The sequence below is a fragment of the Centroberyx affinis genome, unplaced genomic scaffold, assembly GCF_046629955.1.
Source record: "Centroberyx affinis isolate AG114_WGS23_722 - 3 ecotype Tasmania unplaced genomic scaffold, CSIRO-AGI_Caff_v1 ptg003563l_1, whole genome shotgun sequence".
NCBI classification, from domain to species: Eukaryota; Metazoa; Chordata; class Actinopteri; order Beryciformes; family Berycidae; genus Centroberyx; species Centroberyx affinis.
In genome coordinates, this window is record NW_027281495.1 from 5,001 (window position 1) to 26,863 (window position 21,863).

Sequence of the window (21,863 nt, forward strand, 5' to 3'; positions counted from 1 at the left end):
ACGTAACACGTAACGCAATGACATAACACGTAACGTGATGACGTAACACGTAACGCAATGACATAACACGTAACGTGATGACGTAACACGTAACGTGATGACGTAACACGTAACGTGATGACGTAACACGTAACGTGATGACGTGACGTAACACGTAACGTGATGACGTAACACGTAACGCAATGACATAACACGTAACGTGATGACGTAACACGTAACGCAATGACATAACACGTAACGTGATGACGCAAAGTGATGACGTAACACGTAACGCAATGACATAACACGTAACGTGATGACGTAAAACGTAACGCAATGACATAACACGTAACGTGATGACGTAACACGTAACGCAATGACATAACACGCAACGTGATGACGTAACACGTAACGTGATGACGTAACACGTAACGCAATGACATAACACGTAACGTGATGACGCAATGTGATGACGTAACACGTAACGTGATGACGTAACACGTAACTCAATGACATAACACGTAACGTGATGACGTAATGTGATGACGTAACATGTAACGTGATGACGTAACGTGATGATGTAACACGTAACGTGATGACGTAACGTGATGACATAACACGTAACGTGATGACGTAACGTGATGACGTAACACGTAACGTGATGACGTAACACGTAACGTGATGATATAACATGATGACGTAACACGTATGTATGAAACTGCCAATCAGATTTATTTACTTATTAATCGAAGGTGCCGGAACGAACCACTTTAACCCCTGACTATTCCTGCAATACTGTAACTGAAGAGCAGCTATTTATTTTGTAATTTTGTATTATGAGTGTTGCATTGTGTATGTTGGTTGGGGAAAAAGTTCCTGTCCTGCTGTACTTGAATTTACTTCTCAATTTGATTATATGCTGCTAGATTTTATTGTATTTAAGGCTAAAGCAATGAGGCCAAGTGAACACACACACTGAGATGCTGCAAAGAGAAATTATTCTGGACTATGCAGAGGCAATCAAGCCAATTCCTGCAATACTGTAACTGAAGAAGAGTTACTTACTTTGAACTAATTTTGCATTTTGAGAGTTTCATTGTGTTTGAGTTGGTTAGGGGAAAGAACTGCTGTACCTGAAGTCAGTTTTTATTTTCACTTTGTGCGGCTTGATTTTATTGTATTTCTTGAAAACGTGTTTTTCAGAGATGGAAGTTACTTGAGAAAAGGTTTTGTAGTTTTTCTATTTATTATTGCAGTTTTGCACAATAAATGTTCTTAAAATACCTCTGTACTATGTGAAATATGTCCTAGTAACACAGTTAAGAGTACAGTAATAACTGCTATTCAGTTGCCATACCAGTGCTTTACGCCTTCAGAAGCATTTATATTGAAATTTTAAGAAAAACGAATATACCGTGATATATACCGTTCCCGTCCGTGCTTCAAATTATACCGTGATATAAATTTTAGGCCATACCGCCCAGCCCTAGAGTTGATTTACTTTTCATGAAACTTCAAGATGGTCACAGTCCATCAGGGACTTGAACTCACAAAGACCTGAGCTTTACCACTCTGCCACCTTCCACTTTGCTGTGTGTCACAGTGAGGAAACACAGGGACAGGTCACAGGTCACAGGTGCTAGTCCAAACCATATTAACCCTAACCCTCAGTGAATAGACCCTAACTTTTAATGAGAACTCAGAGAGCATTTTTAAGAAAGCCAACCAGCGATTGTTTTTAATCAGGAAGCTGAGGAGCTTTGGTGTTAGCCAACACTTGAAATAGCACACAGGAAGGAGGGGAAGTGAGGGAGGGGAAGTGAGGGAGGGCCGGGGGAAACGACCAATAAAACGCACCGCAGGTTTCCACACCTTCAGAGTGATGGACTTCTGAATTGACCATAGGTTACAGTGAGGCAAACTTTTGTCACAATTCAGTGGATGTGCTGAAAAAATTTCAGCTTTGTGGGACGTTCGGGTGATTTATTTAGATTTTTTGAATTTTGGAATGTGAAATGTCTAGAAATTTAGATTCATATTACCAAATTTTATGCATCGACTGAGTCATGACCCCAGATCGTGCGAACCGAATTTCGTACGAATCCATGTAGCCGATTACGAGATATAAACTTTTTGCATTTATAGCGCCCACTAGTGATGGAACTCCAAATGCTTTTGTGGGAAGTGCTGAAGCAGCACTTCTCAACATGTGTTTCACATTTTGGCTTAATTAGATGAACGGTTAATGAGTTATGGGCAATTTAGTGTTACGGCGTGTTTCGTTAAGTTCGATGGTTGACAGCGGCCAGGCCGTTGATCCGATCTGAACAGTTTTTGGACCGTTTGTGTATCTCAAGCTCCTGATGCTGTCTGACAGCTTTGGTGTTGATAGAACAACAATTGAAAAAGCCTTAGGGAAAAAACTGTTTTGCATAAAATGCAAAATGGCGGCAATTCAGTATGGCAGACATGGGTGGTCCCAGTGGGAAAGCTGTAGAGCAGCTTCAGCTGCATATGTGTATTCAGTTTTGTGTCAGTTGGACCTAAGGTGTGGGAGTTATGGCCTTTTTAGTGTGACTTCTTGTTATAGCGCCACCATCTGGTCGACATGTATGGCCTTGCCTGAGTAGTGGGGCCACAGGAAGCCACCTGCCAAATATGGTCGCTCTGGGACTTAGGGTTTCTGAGCTGCACATACTTTTAGTGGAGAAAAATAAGAAGAATAAGAATAAGAAGAATCCTTACAAATACAATATTAGGGTTCCAGCACCGAAGTGGAACCCTAATAATAATAATAATAATAATTAGCCAGCACCACGGCTCCTGCATCACATCGCTAGCTTGCCTGGGAAGCAGGTCTGGCTGTGGTTAGTCCTTGGATGGGAGACCAGCTGGTGCTGGAAGTGGTGTTGGAGGACCAGTAGGAGGCGCTCTGCCCTCTGGTCTCATGAATAATATCCCCAACGCCCCAGGGCAGAGACAGGGACTCTGTCCTGTGAGTGAGCACCGTCCTTCGGATGAGACGTTAAACCGAGGTCCAGACTCTGTGGTCCATAAAGATCCATGAGAACCGCCTGTATGATCCTAACCAGTCTGGCTTCAAACGCGGACACTCTACCAGACTGTGCTCTTGTCTGTAGTAGAAACACTGCGATCGGCTGGAGCTGCCGGTCAGTCCTCTGTCCTACTGCTACTTGACCTATCGGCCGCCTTTGACACGGTGAACCACCAAATCCTCCTCTCCACACTCGCTGAGCTCGGCTTCTCAGGATCCGCTCTCTGCTGGTTTGAGTCCTGCCTCTCAGGGAGATCCTTCAGAGTGTCTTGGAGAGGGGAAGTGTCTAAATCCCACTGCTTGTCCACAGGGGTACCTCAAGGGTCAGTGCTTGGACCCCTTCTCTTTTCATTATACACCACCTCACTGGGTGCAGTGATCCGCTCACATGGCTTCTCATACCGTTCATATGCTGACGACACCCAGCTCCTCCTGTCGTTCCCCCCAGACGACCCCACAGTCTCTGCACGGATATCGGCCTCATGCCTCGCCGACATCTCGGCTTGGATGAAGGAACGCCACCTTCAGCTTCACCTGTCAAAGACTGAGCTCCTTGTCATCCCAGCCAGTCCCTCTATACAACAACAGATCAGTATCCAGCTCCAATCAACTGAGCTCATACCCACAAAGTCTGTCAGAAACTTGGGTGTCATGATTGATGACCAGCTAACCTTCAAGGATCATGTGGCTTCTGTTGCTCGGTCATGCCGATTTGCTCTATACAATATCAGGAAGATCAGACCCTACCTGTCTGAGCATGCAGCTCAACTCCTGGTTCAGGCTCTTGTAATATCAGCCTTGACTCCTGCAGCTCCTTCCTGGCAGGGCTCCCGGCATGTAGCTCAAACCTCTGCAGATGATCCAGAACAGGCGGAGCGTCTGGTCTTCAACCCCAAAAGAGCACATGTCACTCCGCTGTTCATCTCCTCCTCTGGCTCCCAGTCGCCCGCATCCAGTTCAAGTCCTTGATGCTCGCCTACAAAGTGGCTCAGACCGACCTGAACTCCTCATTCAGGTCTACGCTCCCTCCCGCTCACTACGCTCTGCCAAGGAGCGGCGCCTGATGCTGCCACCACAGCAAGGCCCTAAGTCTCTATCCAGACTCTTCTTCTGTGGTTCCCCGGTGGTGGAACGAGTTACCAAACTCCATTCGATCCGCAGAGTCCCTCTCAATCCTTAAGAAAAGGCTAAAGACCCAGCTCTTTAGCGAATACCTTCTCACCTAATGGCCCGGGTAACCAAACAAAAACAAAAAAGAAAAAAAAAAATGTGGTTCTATGCACTCTATGCATTGCCTCATAGCTCCTCTGTCCTGTTGGAGCAGAACTTAGCTTTATAGCTCTTACTCTCGTTGTTCTCTCCTAACTAGAACCTTGCTTGTGTTGTATGAAAATCTCATGTGTAAGTCGCTTTGGATAAAAGCGTCTGCCAAATGTGAAATTGTAAATCCATCAGCACTCAGAGCAGAGTGGGGGTGTAACCCCGCTGCCATGGCAACATTCCCAAACCTTCCTTCCATCATCCCTCGTACCTAATTGGCTCTTTCAGTCCTCTACTCTCCACTGAGTCAGCTGATGTGTGCTGAGCGCTCTGGTGCAAACTGGCTGCCGTGCTTCACCAGGTGCTGCACAGCTGTGGTGGATGAGTTGAGTCCCCCCCCCCCCCCATATGTGAAGCGCTTTGAGTACCTAGAAAAGCACTATATAAATGTAATCAATTATAATAACAACAACAATAATACTCAGCCTCACATGCGTCCGACGCCCTCGTACATGCGTGTGTTGTCTGGAAGAGCCGTGATCTCAGCGTGTGTGAGCTTGGCGTGTTTCTGAACTCTGATCAGCTGATCGATCTGCAGGTCAGCCAGCTTCACCTTCTGCTGCCTGTCAATCATCTTCACCTGCAGCTCAGAGAACGCCTGCAACACCAGAAGAAGAAACACACACTGGATCAACGGCAAGAAGAGAAACACAGAAGAAGAAACACACTCTGGATCAACGGCAAGTACAGAAACTACGAATGCAAATTTTAATCAATTTCCTTAATCAATCGTCAGTCACGCTGATGACCAATTAATCGATTAATCATTATATTATATTTTTATTATATTTATATTATATTTATTATATATTATAAGAGGAGAATCTATGATCTATGAGATCTGACCTAAATATCAGATCAACAGTAGAATCAGGAAGGACAGGGGAAAAGAAAATTAAATAAAAACATGGTTCACTCACAATGTGCATCTAAAAGTGGGAATATTTGTTGTATTCTTTCATCTTTCAATCTCATTTGATTTGAACTGCACTAGGTTACTTTTTAAGTCTTTTATCTTTTGAATCTCTTGTCTGTACTTTTGCACTTTTTAATTGTAAATCTTTTACCTTTAGTGTATTTTATCACCCTGTAAAGCAGCTTGAATCACCTCAGTGTATGAAATGTTCTGTATAAATAAAGCTGCCTTGCCTTTATAAAACAGCTTTTGTGTTTTTCTCCTGTATTCACTGCTCAAGTCAACTAAACCAACCAAGCAGAACCCAAAAGATTAAATAGTCGGGATTAAAAAAGCAGATCTGTTTCTCCCACAGGCTGAAAGGTTTTTGTTTTGAGTTAATGACTTTACACTGTGTCCAGTGAGGGTTAGGGTGAGAGGGTGAGAGGGTTAGGGTGAGAGGGTGAGAGGGTGAGAGGGTTAGGGTGAGAGGGTGAGAGGGTTAGGGTGGTTAGGGTTAGGGCTCAGTCTGTAGCTCTGTCTGTTAGCTGCTGTGCGGCTAACGTTAGAAACAGTGAGCGGCAGCATGGTGTTTTATTGAAAAGCTTTATTGACAGTAAAACTTCGTCACTAACGGTCAGTCTGGCTCATTAACAGGCGGACAGTTTAAAACGCGGGAAGAAATTAAACGAGACTCTGAGAGACAGAAGAGGAGAAAATAGAATCAGATTTTACCTTCTTCAGCTCCAGATCTATGGGCGCCGCCATCATGAAACACAGTAACTCACACCTACCACGCATGCGCGTGTTACCATCTTCTTCTTCTTCTTCTTCTTCTTCTTCCTCTCCGATAGCGGCTGCATCCCATTTTCGGGTGCGTTAGCGCCACCTGCTGTGCTGGCACGAGGAAGAGTAACGATTGTTAAACTACAACAAAGATGCTTTGTTCACTAGCTTCTAATCATAACACAAAGTAAACACTGTTAAACTACAACAAAGATGTTTTGTTCACTGACTTCTAATCATAACACAAAGTAAACACTGTTAAACTACAACAAAGATGTTTTGTTCTCTGACCTCTAACCATAACGAAAACTAATAAAAAACATCATACTGCTCAGTCTGCAGAACGTAGTAGTACTAATAAGAGTAGTCGTAGTATTTGTCGCTAGTCTTCCATTAACACCAACACACTGAGATAGAATCAGAGTGAGACATCTTCCCGGTTGTCCTGTAACAAAATATCTTAGTTCCCATTTAGCTCCGCCCCCGGAAATGGAACTGTTTAGCGCGGATTTTGATTCCATAAAACATAGCGCGCGCCCGGCAACCCGCAGTCTGTTTCCCTCCGTCAGAGCAGAAGACGAAGGAGAAGAAGGAGAAGAAGGAGAAGAAGGAGAAGAAGGAGAAGAAGGAGAAGAAGGAGAAGAAGGAGAAGAAGGAGAAGAAGGAGCAGAAGCAGTAGTTTCAGAAGCAGAAGAAGAGTTTTAATAATAATGGCGACTCCTCCGAAGAGAGCGTGCACCCGCAGCTCGGAGCTGGACAGCAGCTTTCACCGCAGAGTCAGGAAGATCTCCATCGAGGGAAACATCGGTGAGTTCTGAAACTGGCTTTAAACCGAGCGAGGATCAGCAAATTGATGAACATCGGTGACTTTAGCAACTACAGGCTGCTTAACGCGGTGGTTTTAACAACAAGTCCCGGTGGATAGTTTGAACTTTCTGCAGACAGATTAACAGTTTAAACTGAATGATTCACCGATGAACAGAAACACGGAGCTTCAGTTAGTTGGTTAGTTTGTTTTCTTTGTCAGCGTGTCCCGCCTGAACGACACGATGGCGCCAAATTTCCCCAGTCAGACTGAACTGGTTTACTGGTGAAATCCAGAGAAATGAAATGAGCTGCTGATGTGGTTTAGCCGTCAATATGCTGACTGTTCATAATGTGGATTATAATCTAAATCTAAATCTATAATGTGTCTCTGTTCTCTGCTGCGGGTTAAAGCATTAAAGAACATTTAAACATTAAAGAACATTTAAACATTAAAGAACATTTAAACATTAAAGAACATTTAAACATTAAAGAACATTTAAACATTAAAGAACATTTAAACATTAAAGAACATTTAAACATTAAAGAACATTTAAACATTAAAGAACATTTAAACATTACAGAACATTTAAACATTAAAGAACATTTAAACATTAAAGAACATTTAAACATTAAAGTTAAAACAGACCCTGACTGGAGAAGAAAGAGAAACAGCAAACTGGACTGTAACAGATCTGTTCTGTTAAAATGAAATAATAATAATAATAATAATAATAATAATAATAATAATACATTTAATTTGTGATGCACTTTTAATTAGAAGTAAATCATGAGAAAATGAGAACTGCAGTGTTTTATCTGCAGCCTGTGGAACTAGAACCTGGTCTGTGTTCTGCAGCCTGTGGAACTAGAACCTGGTCTGTTCTGCAGCTTGTGGAACTAGAACCTGGTCTGTGTTCTGCAGCCTGTGGAACTAGAACCTGGTCTGTTCTGCAGCCTGTGGAACTAGAACCTGGTCTGTTCTGCAGCCTGTGGAACTAGAACCTGTTCTGTTTTCTGCAGCCTGTGGAACTAGAACCTGGTCTGTGTTCTGCAGCCTGTGGAACTAGAACCTGTTCTGTTCTGCAGCCTGTGGAACTAGAACCTGGTCTGTGTTCTGCAGCCTGTGGAACTAGAACCTGGTCTGTGTTCTGCAGCTTGTGGAACTAGAACCTGGTCTGTTCTGCAGCCTGTGGAACTAGAACCTGGTCTGTTCTGCAGCTTGTGGAACTAGAACCTGGTCTGTTCTGCAGCCTGTGGAACTAGAACCTGGTCTGTGTTCTGCAGCTTGTGGAACTAGAACCTGGTCTGTTCTGCAGCCTGTGGAACTAGAACCTGGTCTGTTCTGCAGCCTGTGGAACTAGAACCTGTTCTGTTCTGCAGCCTGTGGAACTAGAACCTGGTCTGTTCTGCAGCTTGTGGAACTAGAACCTGGTCTGTTCTGCAGCCTGTGGAACTAGAACCTGGTCTGTTCTGCAGCCTGTGGAACTAGAACCTGTTCTGTGTTCTGCAGCCTGTGGAACTAGAACCTGGTCTGTTCTGCAGCCTGTGGAACTAGAACCTGGCCTGTTCTGCAGCCTGTGGAACTAGAACCTGTTCTGTTTTCTGCAGCCTGTGGAACTAGAACCTGGTCTGTGTTCTGCAGCCTGTGGAACTAGAACCTGTTCTGTTCTGCAGCCTGTGGAACTAGAACCTGGTCTGTTTTCTGCAGCTTGTGGAACTAGAACCTGGTCTGTTCTGCAGCCTGTGGAACTAGAACCTGGTCTGTTCTGCAGCTTGTGGAACTAGAACCTGGTCTGTTCTGCAGCCTGTGGAACTAGAACCTGGTCTGTGTTCTGCAGCTTGTGGAACTAGAACCTGGTCTGTTCTGCAGCCTGTGGAACTAGAACCTGGTCTGTTCTGCAGCCTGTGGAACTAGAACCTGTTCTGTTCTGCAGCCTGTGGAACTAGAACCTGGTCTGTTCTGCAGCCTGTGGAACTAGAACCTGGTCTGTTCTGCAGCCTGTGGAACTAGAACCTGTTCTGTGTTCTGCAGCCTGTGGAACTAGAACCTGGTCTGTTCTGCAGCCTGTGGAACTAGAACCTGGTCTGTTCTGCAGCCTGTGGAACTAGAACCTGTTCTGTTTTCTGCAGCCTGTGGAACTAGAACCTGGTCTGTGTTCTGCAGCCTGTGGAACTAGAACCTGTTCTGTTCTGCAGCCTGTGGAACTAGAACCTGGTCTGTTTTCTGCAGCCTGTGGAACTAGAACCTGGTCTGTTCTGCAGCTTGTGGAACTAGAACCTGGTCTGTGTTCTGCAGCCTGTGGAACTAGAACCCTCTGCAGAGCTTCAGCTCATCACAGCCTTCTGTCTGTTATGTTAGAACAATATCTATAGATCTATATATAGATCTATATATATATCTATATATGTATTATAATGAGGTTTATTCATGATGCACTTCTGTTAGAGACTAACAAAGACTGTGTCTCTCTGTGTGTGTGTGTCTCTGTGTGTGTGTCTCTCTGTGTGTGTGTCTCTGTCTGTGTGTGTGTGTGTGTCTCTGTGTGTGTGTGTGTCTCTGTGTGTGTGTGTGTGTGTGTGTGTGTGTCTCTCTCTGCCCCCCCCCCCCCAGCGGCTGGTAAGTCCACCTTTGTGCGTCTGCTGCAGAAAGCCTCAGAGCAGTGGGAGGTGATTCCAGAGCCGATCGGGAAGTGGTGCAACGTGCAGAACGACAGTGACAACGTTTACCAGGTAGACCAGTAAGACCCAGACCAGTAAGACCAGTAAGACCCAGACCAGTAAGACCCAGACCAGTATGACCAGTAAAACCCAGACCAGTAAGACCAGTAAGACCCAGACCAGTATGACCAGTAAAACCCAGACCAGTAAGACCAGTAAGACCCAGACCAGTAAGACCAGTAAGACCCAGACCAGTATGACCAGTAAAACCCAGACCAGTATGACCAGTAAGACCAGTAAGACCCAGACCAAGCTCTAAATGTGGAGAACAAAGTGAGATATCTGGCTCAAATCCTCAGAAATGATCTGTGATGAGACCATGTCCAGATTTCATGAGTCCAGATGATGTTCAAACAGCTGTTTTTAAAGCTCTGTGCTTTAAAACATGAGAAAGCTTCAGGTGAAATATGATGAAGATGAATTCTTGTTTGTGTCTCGTCTTCCTCGCTGTGACGAGTTTCATTTATAAATTTATGTGTCGACTAATTGAGTCAAAAAACCTAAAAATAATAATAACGACTTTAACTGAGACTGACAGAAGACATTCCTCTGGTTTCTGGAAACATTGGAACAAATCTCTGTGTCTTCATCACTTGTCTTCATCACTTGTCTTCATCACTTGTGAACTTGTGAACTTCCGTGATCTCGTACATATTTCTGTGCTGTCTTGTCCTCGTATTTTACTTTTTATATTTTTATACTTCTCTTTCCTTGCTGATATGGACCTATGTGTCTGAAATAAAGCTGAGTAAACATGGCCTCTGGTACAATGAGGTATTTAATTTAATTTAATCATTTTTAAACAGATTGTACCCAAACACAGAGAGTCATGTGATGCTCCTGAGGTCCATGAAGCAGCTTCAGATTATCATAATGACACGCTCAGCTCATTATCATAACGACACGCTCAGCTCATTATCATAATGACACGCTCAGCTCATTATCATAACGACACGCTCAGCTCATTATCATAACGACACGCTCAGCTCATTATCATAACGACACGCTCAGCTCATTATCATAACGACACGCTCAGCTCATGCTTTAAGTACATTTTGATGCTAATACTTTTGTACTTTTACTTAAGTAACATTTTGAATGCAGGACTTTATACTGTGGTATTTCTACTTTTACTGAAGTAAAAGATCTGAGTACTTCTTCCACCACTGGTGTAATCTAACCTTCTCCTTTCCTCCTGGTTCCTCATGGTTCTCCTGGTTCTCCTGGTTCCTCCTGGTTCCTCCTGGTTCTCTTGGTTTCTCCTGGTTCTCCTGGTTCCTCCTGGTTCCTCCTGGTTCTCCTGCAGGAGTTGAGTTCCTCTCAGAAGAGTGGAGGAAACCTTCTCCAGATGCTTTATGACAAACCGAGCCGCTGGTCCTACACCTTCCAGGTCAGACTCCGCCCCCTCTTTGATGATGATGATGATGATGATGATCATCATCATCATCATCATCATCATCATCATCATCATCATCATCATCATCATCATCATCATCAAAAAAGAAGCGTTGTTATGGATGTGTGTCTGTACTGTGAATACTAAATACAGTATATATTAACTCTCTCTGTCCCCCCTCTCCCCCCCCTCTCCCCCTGCCCCCCCCTCTTCCTCTCCCCCCCCCTCTCCCCCCGCCCCCCCCTCTCTTCCCCCCCCCCCCCCCCCCCCCCCCCCTTCCTTCCCCCCCCCCCCCCCACAGAGTTATGCCTGTCTCAGCAGAGTTCGCTCTCAGCTTCAGTCTCCTTCAGTCAAACTGCAGCAGGCTGAAAACCCGATTCAGTTCTACGAACGCTCCGTCTACAGTGACAGGTACTGATACTGCAGTACTGTGTACTGATACTGCAGTACTGTGTGTACTGATACTGCACTACTGTGTGTACTGATACTGCAGTACTGTGTGTACTGATACTGCACTACTGTGTGTACTGATACTGCACTACTGTGTACTGATACTGCACTACTGTGTGTACTGATACTGCAGTACTGTGTGTACTGATACTGCAGTACTGTGTGTACTGATACTGCACTACTGTGTACTGATACTGCAGTACTGTGTGTACTGATACTGCAGTACTGTGTACTGATACTGCACTACTGTGTGTACTGATACTGCACTACTGTGTGTACTGATACTGCAGTACTGTGTGTACTGATACTGCAGTACTGTGTGTACTGATACTGCACTACTGTGTACTGATACTGCAGTACTGTGTGTACTGATACTGCAGTACTGTGTGTACTGATACTGCGCTGAAGCATTTCTTGCACATGAGCGGCCGTTGTGCTTCGGTGGAAAAAGGAAACCACCTTCCCGATCCTCCCAAGGAGGCGGTCCGTCTGGTTCACTGAGATTCTCCTTTGGGACGCTAAATTGATCACATGTGCAAAGCGAGCTCTCTGTGGCCCCGGTCCAGCTTCTGTCTGCATTCACTTGGTTCTTGGCGTTATCTGTGGTGACTGGGATGTTGCTGTCAGGCCTCTGCAGCTTCCACTCTGCTGCTGCTCCTGTCAGTACCTGCACCTCTCTCAGAGCGGGCGTGTCTGTAGCACCGGACCTCACATCTCCCCCTCCGCTGTGCTGTGGTGAGCAGTGAGCGGAGCTCCACCCGTCTGGGGTGAGCAGTGAGCGGAGCTCCACCCGTCTGTGGTGAGCAGTGAGCGGAGCTCCACCCGTCTGGTGAGGGCAGCAGAGGATGTCTGGGATAATTCGTCGACAATTTTGATCTTTTCCTGTTCATAAAGGTCTGACACGAGCTTCATACTGAAGTGGGAGCGCGAGGGGATTTCGTAGCGTGGCTCGAGCACTTTCACCATATTTTAAACCCTTTGTTGAGTTCGGCCTCATGTCTGCAGCGATAAACGTCCCGATAGATTTGGGAACAGCTTCAGCCCGGTCTGAGTCTGCAGCAAAGGGCCGATCACGGTCCAGAAGTCGTCGTCTCTGGGCTCCCGTCTCTGTCGCAGCAGGATGATGTCACTTCAGACCCGTGGCCTCGCTCGATGTATCGCCGTTCCCTCGTGGCGTTCTCGTGGCACGGTGCCGACAAACCGTTACGGTTTAGTCCACCACCCTTCTTCTGTCATCATGATATTTTACAGGAAAGCCAAAATGCTGCGGGAGGCTTTTCAAGTTCTTCTGCTCCTCCGCTAGCCGTGACTGTCACTGCGCTTCTTTCTTTTTTCTTCTTTGCTTTTTGCAGGGCGAGTTTTCAACCTGATTCACGTGAACACAAACCGCTTCAGAGTAAAACCAGCAGCATCTGTCTGTCTGTATTTTTCACTGCAACTCTGCATCGCGATTTATGGGAATATTTCCTAAAGAGTAACAGCAGCAGTAAAACTGAATTTCACACTATGAAGGTTAAACTTTGTAATTAATCCGCGGTTCACATGCCGAACCGGGGGGGGGGGGGGGGGATCCGTACAGATCACGGATCAACTACGGTCCATTACACCACTACACACTACACACTACATACTACACACTACATACTACACACTACATACTACACACACACATCTATGTCATATAGGCTACAGACTTCATATACATCATACACATACTACACAAAAGCACTCATGCCTACTGTCATACTGTGTGTACTGATACTGTGTACTGATACTGTGTACTGCTGTGATACTGTGTACTCTGTAGTACTGGTGGTGGTTCAGCAGTATTAGCAGCAGTAGGAGGAAGTAGTACTAGCAGTAAATCTCTCTCTCTCTCGCCCCCCCCCTCTCTCTCTCTCTGCCCCCCCCCCCCCCAGGTATATCTTTGCCTCCAACCTGTTTGAGAGTGGAGACTTGTCAGAGACGGAGTGGAGTGTGTATCAGGACTGGCACAGCTGGCTGCTGAGTCAGTTTGAGAACCGCATCGCTCTGGACGCCATCATCTACCTCCGAGCAGACCCCCAGGTACTGATACTACCAATACTGCAGTATTACTGTAGTATTACATATCATCTACCTCCGAGCAGACCCCCAGGTACTGATACTACCAATACTGCAGTATTACTGTAGTATTACATATCATCTACCTCCAACTGACGCTCTGCTGTGCTTTCTGTGTATTTCAGTATATTGAAGTATTTCAGCAGTATATCGAAGTATTTGTGTGTATTCCGGCTAGCGGTGTAGCGGACCGTAGTGGATCTGTGATCCGTACTGTCCTCCGGTCTCTCTGCCTGTCTGTGGCAGAGCCTTCGGTGCTGATGGGCTGTCACTCGAGACGTGTGACCAATCAGAGACTCACATAAGTAAATAAAATATATAAAATAAGAACAGCAGAAACCGTGATCACATTTATACATTCAGACATAATATGATAAAGTCCTAAAGTCCTACATTTGTTTTAAAGTGTTTGTTGCTTTGTGCTGCTGCTGCCTGCTTCTAAACTGCATTTAACCTTTTTTTCTTTTTTTTGCTGATCTGAAAAATGATCCGATCCGAACCGAGAGTTCTGTGATCCGTTGCAGCTCTAATTCCGGCGCTGTATTGAAGTATTTGTGTGTACTGAAGTATTTATGTGTACTGAAGTATTTGTGTGTATTGAAGTATTTGTGTGTATTGAAGTATTTGTGTGTATTGAAGTATTTGTGTGTATTGAAGTATTTGTGTGTATTGAAGTATTTGTGTGTATTGAAGTATTTGTGTGTATTGAAGTATTTGTGTGTATTGAAGTATTTGTGTGTACTGAAGTATTTGTGTGTACTGAAGTATTTGTGTGTACTGAAGTATTTGTGTGTATTGAAGTATTTGTGTGTACTGAAGTATTTGTGTGTACTGAAGTATTTGTGTGTACTGAAGTATTTGTGTGTATTGAAGTATTTGTGTGTATTGAAGTATTTGTGTGTACTGAAGTATTTGTGTGTACTGAAGTATTTGTGTGTATTTCAGCGCTGCATGCAGAGGCTGCTGCACCGGGGCAGGGAGGAGGAGCAGGGAATCCCTCTGGAGTATCTGGAGCAGCTTCACCACAAACATGAAGCCTGGCTGTTCCACAGGACCTGCAGGTGAGAACCGACAGAACCGAGGGAACGTTCCGCATCGACACAGAGGCAGCAGGTTCTGTGGTGCTGAGGTGAGGTTGGTATGTATTAACGTGTGTGTGTGTGTGTGTGTGTGTGTGCAGGCTGGACTTCGACTACCTGAACGATCTTCCCGTCTTGCTGCTGGACGTCAACGACGACTTCAAGAACGACCGAATCAAACAGGAAGCTGTCATCGACAAGGTTCCTGTTCACATTTTATTTTATTTTTATTTTACTCCGCTCTTTATCTTCCGTTTGTTCAGTTTATTTTCTAGTAGGGCTGAACAATTAATCGAAATTTTATCGAAATCTCAATATGGCCGACTGCAACTTTCAAATCGCAGGAGGCACAATATTTGTTAAAGGTGAAATGTGTCAAAATAGCATTTTACAGTAAATATTGTGGTGCTGCAGAGATGTCCTGGCCTACTCATCATATTCTACAGACTGAAGAAAACATCTTTGTTTGGTACAGATCCCCGCAAAAATCACACCATAATCATTTTAATACGTTTTTCAATGAAAATGAGAATAATGATGTAAAAATGATCATTCCCTCTAATATCGCAAATCATATAATTGCAATATCATTCAAAATAATCACAATTCGATATTTTTTCAAAATCGTTCAGCCCTATTTTCTATTTCTTTATTCATTTCATATTTTATTCTACTCCGCCCTTTACTTTATTTTCACTTTGAATTTTCTCTGCTGTTTATTTTGTATTAATTGATTATAAATGTTTTCATGTGTCTGACTTTCTTCTTCTCCTGCAGGTTAGAGAGTTCCTCAGCACGTTGTAGAACTCGCCGACCAATCACAGCTGGCCTTGGACTGATGAGGGCAGTAAGGTGTCTTCTCATTGGACGACCAGTTTGGCCTTGTATTTTTATATTATTATTATTTTCTGTGTATCAGAGCAGCTGCCGACTTCTTCAGTGTTTTTTAAAGGAGATTTTTAGAGGAGGTGCTTTGTGGAACTCCAAACTGTAAATATTTTAATTTTTAGCTTTGATTTTTATTTTTCCACTGGCAGGTCGGTCTGCTGCAAAGACTTTCACATTTATATCTATTTTTCTTTGTTTTGATTTTGTACAGTTGGAAAGTGTTTTTCTGCAGTAGTTCCTCCAGACAAGAGGACGTGTGTGTGTGTGTGTGTGTGTGTGTGTGTGTGTGTGTGTGTGTGTGTGTGTGTGTGTGTGTGTGTGTGTGTGTGTGTGTGTGTGTGTGTGTGTGTGTGTGTGTGTGTGTGTGTGTGTGTGTGTGTGTGTGTGTGTGTGTGTGTGTGTGTGTGTGTGTGTGTGTGTGTGTGTGTGTGTGTGTGTGTGTGTGTGTGTGTGTGTGTGTGTGTGTGTGTGTGTGTGTGTTGTGGTTACCAAACATTAAACCTCCATTTGATTTAGTTTCTGCAGATAATTTTTGGTTTTTAATACAATGTGAAGCTTCAGTCACATTAATTTGACATTCATGACATTAACTCCTGACATTAATTCATTCATTTTAATGTCATTAATCTGTTGTAAATCTAACAATGTTAAATGTCAGACGTTCTTTAAATAAATGAAACGAGTCGAAGCTTCGTGTGAAGTCTGATTTCTGTCTGGAATATTCTGCAGTTTTAGTGTTTCGAGCTTCATGAAACTTTAACACCAGATGTAGAATTTCAAAACTACATGAAAAAATACGACAGCGGTGAATTTGTCCTGATTCCCTGCCGAGCTTCTCGTGTTTCAGAAGTCTGTCGGTCTAAAGCTTCCTGATCCATCCGGACTTCACCAAAACAAAATCACAAAACTCTGTTGTCAGTCTCAAGTTAGAGAATGATGTATTGAGCTGAATATTGTCCCTGCAGGGGCTTTAAATAAAGTTTTTCACGTTCAGACGGTAAAGCGGGTCGAATATTTACCTGACTGGTTCTGTGTGACGGATGTTTGTTTTGTTGAGGAACGTTGAGTTTGTTCTCCCAGCAGGCGGCGCTGTTGGTTTCCTGATAGTCAGCATTTCTTTAAAGATGTCTGCCTTTTTTATTTATTTATTTATTTATGTACAGCGGCCAATTCCCATGTTTCCACAAGCCGCTCGGTTATAGACACCAAACATGTTCTGAACGCGTTTCTTTAATTTACTCAGTTTGTTGATTCATGATGATGGTGATGGTTATGATGATGATGATGGTGATGAATAAATGGAGCAGCAGGTGAAGTTGCAAGTAACAAAGAAAATCGGCCTTTTCAGAATATGATAATGAGTAAATCAAATAACACAAAAAGTAACAAAAACTCGGCCGGCAGCTGCAGCGTTAAGAGGAAAAAGAGTCACAGCAAACAAAGAATTTCCTCAGCATCACCCAGGACTCAAACTCACAACCTCTGACACCAAGTCATGAACCTGCTGAGCTATCTGTTGGTGGTTTGAGGAGAGGAGGCGTCACATGACCGAGGCAACCGGCAACCAGCAGAGGAGGCGTCACATGACCGAGGCAACCGGCAACCAGCAGAGGAGGCGTCACATGACCGAGGCAACCGGCAACCAGCAGAGGAGGCGTCACATGACCGAGGCAACCGGCAACCAGCAGAGGAGGCGTCACATGACCGAGGCAACCGGCAGGCTGCATGATAAGATCTGATCTGATCTGAAGATAAAATTCTGAGAATTTGCGTAATTTATCTAGACAACATAGAGATGTCTGTAATTTATTTGTACAAGTATGGAATGCTCCATGAGCAAAAAACTGATGTTTAAAGATGCTCTATTTTCCATTGACTACAATAGTTTCCATGAGGGCAGAATTCAAATTATTTTTTAAAAATACTTTTTTTTCAGATAGAAGTGTTAAATTTTGTTTCATATGTCAAGACAGGAAAATATTTTCTATTTTTTTACATGAAGATTGGACATTGAGTAAGCAGCAATTCACCGTGGCTGTACAGTGCCATTTACAGTCAGACGTTTTGATGAGCTGTGGGCTCAATTTTTAATTAAATGAAAAACCCAACGATACTTTTATTTGGGCAGGTGATGATGTTCTGTAGTAATTTTCATGTAATTTGTGCAAAGTATGTGGGACTAGTTAGATTTAATTAGTTTTACAGTTTTTAATAAAAACAGAGTGGTGGACTTCATAATTTAGTATAGGTACCAGTGGATGAAAGTTTTGTCTTGTTTATTACAGAGCTGTAGCATGTATTGTTGATTTTTTATATTTTTCTTAAGTTTTGAAATTTAGGCCACTGCTGTAGCGCCGCCATCTGGACTATTTGCCCCAGACTTTAGTGAGTCGTTTGGCACGGGACTGGAGCTATGGGCCAAGCTTGGTGGGTTTTCATGCATGGGAAGGCAGTTTTAGGAAGAAAGGAAGAAAGAAAGATAGAATAATAATACATACAAATACAATAGGGACCGGCAGCAGCTCCTAATAAAACAAAGGTTACATTATTTCTGATTATTTCACTGTTGAAAACCACTATGCCGTCTTCCACCTGGATCAATTTACTGGAAAAACCCTGTGATCGCTCACTTCCTGTATTTCCTGTTTGTCCGGTGAAAACAGACTGGGCCCCCAGGTGACGCTGTTCCTCTATACTGTTCAAATAAAAAAGGCAAAGAAAAATGGCTCTAACAATATTATAAACATATATATATATATTTATAATATATACAAATAACTCAAACATAAATAACAACATGGCTGAAGGATTAGCGCTGGAGGAGGAGCTGAGAAGAGTCTCCGGGTGTTGTTGCTATGCTAAACGTTAGCCTCGCTAACAAAACGGCAGGCTGCCGGCTCTTGGTCCCGCCCCTGCTTCATCCTCATATGTTGGTAGAACTCTGAAGTGACATTGATGAGCAATGCGCTTCAGAAAAGTAAAAATTATTTCAACTTCAGAACAGGTCCAGAAAAGGTCCAGAACAGGTCCAGCGCTCCAGATACCAGTTTCTTTTACGGCACTTTCATGACATTATTGTGCTTTATGTTTATGTGAGAGCTGAAGTCACCAAGTGAAGCTGCTCATGACTTTACCAGTAGGAGACTCTGAACATCTACTGTGGATCAAAGAGGCGTCTACATGTTGAAACACCTGGACCTTCACACGTTACCTATAGTCCAGCAGCCAGTTGCACCAGCTGAACTGAAGTTCATACGTAGGCTAGTTTGAACGTAAAGTCTCACTAAGTCCAAGTTTACGCATTACTAAAATTTTAACGGTTGCACCAACTGAAATAGTTCCAACGTAGACTTAAGTTACAACTTAAAACTTACACCGACCTCCTGCTAGGTGTAAAGTCCTCCGTAAAATAACAGTTGGCACGGCGCATCAATTTGACAGACATTTTTAACTTGCTGGAGGAGCAGGAGGAACAGATCCAGGGCGGTTTATGTCGTGACTTGTCCTCCGTGACGGATTACATCATTTTGAACCGTATGATGATTTTGATTTATACTCGTGCTTTGTTTTCCCGAGCAGATACACACAGCATCAGAGCCTAAATGGTTAAACCGCTTGATGTCACTTGTTGTCTAACGTTATATTAATTATAGCCAGTTGTAGGCTACTTATAGGCTAGACTGGTATAGGAGGCAAACTAACATGAATCCTTACAGCCTACTTTATACTCGATAACATACCTATTTGTTGATGTGTTTGTAGAGGTTTGCAAATTTCAAGGTTTCTAATCTTTTTCTGTTGCTATCGCGTAGCCATGGTTAGATGATAGTCATTGATTTTAGCTCTAGGTGCGGCCCAAGGAGGTTCTATCAAGGAGGTTCTATATTAACATGTTCTATATTAATGGTGCGGCAGGGGAAAACGTCACTGTCTGCGACAATGTTTTGGTTAGTGGTCCGTTTACGCTCTACTAGTTAAGATGTACCTTAAGTCTCATGGTGCAACTAAACAAAGACACAACTTTAGTGTCAAACTAACTAGTTTCAACGTATCAGTTAGTGTAGACTTTACACCCTAACTTACAATAGAGCTTACGTTCAGCTGGTGCAACTGGCTGCAGAACATGTGTTATACTAGGGTGTGAAAGGTCAACCTAGTCTTGTTCCTTGAGTTGAAGCATCAATGATTTATTGAGCAGAACTGGTAGTTAATATTTACAGAGAAACAGCAAACGAACCAGAAGAATAACAGACAGACTGAGAGGAGCGACAGAGTTCATGTTCACATCAGAGGAACATCAGAGGAACATCAGAGGAACAAAAGAGGAACATCAGAGGAACATCAAAGGAACATCAGAGGAACATCAAAGGAACATCAGAGGAACATCAGAGGAACATCAGAGTTCATGTCCACAGGTTCAGATTTAGAGATTTGGTTCTGTTGCTAAGCGGATCACTTTGTCTCTGGATCTGTCCACAGCAGAACCACTGTGAGCAGAACAAACCTCCTTCAGTAACAGAGCAACAGACAGCATCACAGAGACTGTCAGACAGCCTCACAGCGACAGACAGTGTCTCTCAGAGCAACAGACAGTGTCTCGTGTCTGTCGCTCTGAGACTCCGTCTGTCGCTCTGAGAGACGCTGTCGGTTGTTCTGTGACGCCGTCTGTCTGTTGGTTTGGAAATGCTACTGTAGCCCAGAAAAACATGCTGTATGAAACTGTGAACATTGTCAGTAAAATTCTAGGATCAAAACCTCTGTTTAGTCAGTGTTCGGCTGTAGGAAGTTATGAGACATCCATGTGTTTGTCTTTGATACAGCTAGTTAAATAATTTATGGGGCCTAAGTCTCCGGGGTTAAGGAGATATAGAGCTGTGTATCGTCAGCGTAGTTGTGATATTTAATATTTCGACTCCTTATAATATGTCCTAGAGGAAGCATACATAGATTAAATAGAAGTGGTCCAAGGATGGATCCCTGTGGAACACCACGTTATACTGACTTTCTCTGGAGTATTTCGAGTCATTTCAGCCATTCAGATAAGTCCTAAACCAGTCAAGTACAGAGCCAGAGACCAATCCAGTTTTCAAGTTTATCCAATAAATGGTCTACTGTATCAACGGATGCACAAGAGGAGATTTGAGTCAGAGTTTAGTTTTAGGTCGTTAGGGTTAGGGTTAGTCACTTTTCCCAATACTGTCTCTGAAAACCAGACTGATAGTACTCATAGAAACAGTTGTCTAGATAATCATTTAGTTGCAGGTACTCTACTTTTTCAAGAATTTTGCTAAGGAGTGGAATGTTTAAAATAGGCCTATGGTTAGTCTTGAAAAAGCTAGAAGTGATGGGCTCTAAAGGACAAGTGGAGGACGTTAAGAGGGATACAGCTTTGGAGAGCATTTCTAAGTTAATCATAGAGAAATGTGCCATACCACTACCCATGTTGCCCTCATCAGGAGCTGGGAACTCGACTATACTATTTTGGACTGATTTGATTTTGGATCTAATATTAGTGATCTTATCATTAAAGAAGGTAGCAAACTCTTCACATCTAGCAGTAGAGAGCAGGTCACATGATACAACAGGCATTGGGTTTATCAGGTTGTCAATAGTATGGAGCCCACAGCCCGAAGAAGCAACGTGGACACTTTTCCACCCCGCTGACCCACCATCTACGGGGAGAACCGCTGGGGTCGGGTGCGCTGCCAGTTAGGTGGCAGTGAAGGTAGAGGGTTTCGACAGACCAGACCCAGGCAGCAGAGGCTTTGGGGACGTGGACATTCACCTCTCTGGGGGGGAAGGAGCCTGAGCTTGTGCGGGAGGTGGAACGCTACCAATTAGATCTGGTGGGGCTTGCCTCTACGTACAGCGTTGGCTCTGGAACCAAACTCCTGGATAGGGGCTGGACTTTGTTCTTTTCCGGAGTTGCCCAAGGTGTGAGGCGCTGGTCTCCGGCTGAGTGCCGCTATGTTGGAGTTTATCCCGGTGGACGAGAGGGTCGCCTCCCTACGCCTTAGGGTTATGGCGGGGAAAACTCTGACTGTTGTTTGTGCCTATGCACCGAACAGCAGTTCGGAGTATTCGGCCTTCTTGGAGACCCTGGATGGAGTCCTGCATAGGGCTCCTGTAGGGGACCCCATAGTTCTACTGGGAGCCTTCAACACACACGTGGGCAACGCTGGAGAAACTTAGAGGGGCGTGATCGGAAAATGGCCTCCCTGATCTGAACCTGAGTGGTGTTCTGTTATTGGACTTCTGTGCTAGACATGGATTGGCCATAACAAGCACCATGTTTAAGCATAAGGATGCTTATAAGTGTACATGGTACCAGAGTACCTTAGGCCGAAGGTCAACGATCGATTTTGTTATCGTGTCATCTGACCTGAG

At 44.0% G+C, this 21,863-nt stretch overlaps 2 protein-coding genes across 3 annotated transcripts in view; one reads left to right on the forward strand and one right to left on the reverse strand.

Moving 5' to 3' along the window:
• pfdn1 (prefoldin subunit 1) overlaps positions 1–6,085 on the reverse strand; it is a 9,664-nt gene extending 3,579 nt beyond the window's left edge. The window contains exons 1-3 of one of the 2 annotated variants that reach the window (XM_071540125.1): positions 6,077–6,085; positions 5,985–6,020; positions 4,786–4,952 (exon numbers count right to left, since the gene is read on the reverse strand). In XM_071540125.1, the coding sequence (XP_071396226.1) occupies positions 4,786–4,952; positions 5,985–6,020 (203 nt within the window). In that variant the 5' untranslated portion in view covers positions 6,077–6,085. Of the gene's footprint in view, positions 1–4,785; positions 4,953–5,984; positions 6,034–6,076 lie in introns of those variants that run through there. The other variant, XM_071540124.1, reaches the window with a different exon arrangement.
• A 590-nt stretch (positions 6,086–6,675) lies between these two features.
• On the forward strand, positions 6,676–15,775 carry LOC139661616 (deoxycytidine kinase 2). Its single transcript, XM_071540123.1, has 8 exons — positions 6,676–6,842; positions 9,454–9,572; positions 10,867–10,950; positions 11,258–11,367; positions 13,326–13,473; positions 14,455–14,570; positions 14,690–14,789; positions 15,366–15,775. The coding sequence occupies exons 1-8, from the start codon at positions 6,746–6,748 to the stop codon at positions 15,390–15,392; spliced, it is 801 nt and encodes a 266-aa protein (XP_071396224.1). The 5' UTR covers positions 6,676–6,745; the 3' UTR covers positions 15,393–15,775.
• The last annotated feature ends 6,088 nt before the right edge of the window (positions 15,776–21,863 follow it).

What these genes read in the sequence shown, in the direction of transcription:
- LOC139661616 (XM_071540123.1), top strand. Translation starts at nt 6,746, where the DNA reads ATGGCGACTCCTCCGAAGAGAGCGTGCACCCGCAGCTCGGAGCTGGAC. An exon ending in ACAGTGACAACGTTTACCAG is followed by an intron (nt 9,573 to 10,866) that starts GTAGACCAGTAA and finishes GTTCTCCTGCAG; the next exon opens with GAGTTGAGTTCCTCTCAGAA. An exon ending in AGGAAGCTGTCATCGACAAG is followed by an intron (nt 14,790 to 15,365) that starts GTTCCTGTTCAC and finishes CTTCTCCTGCAG; the next exon opens with GTTAGAGAGTTCCTCAGCAC.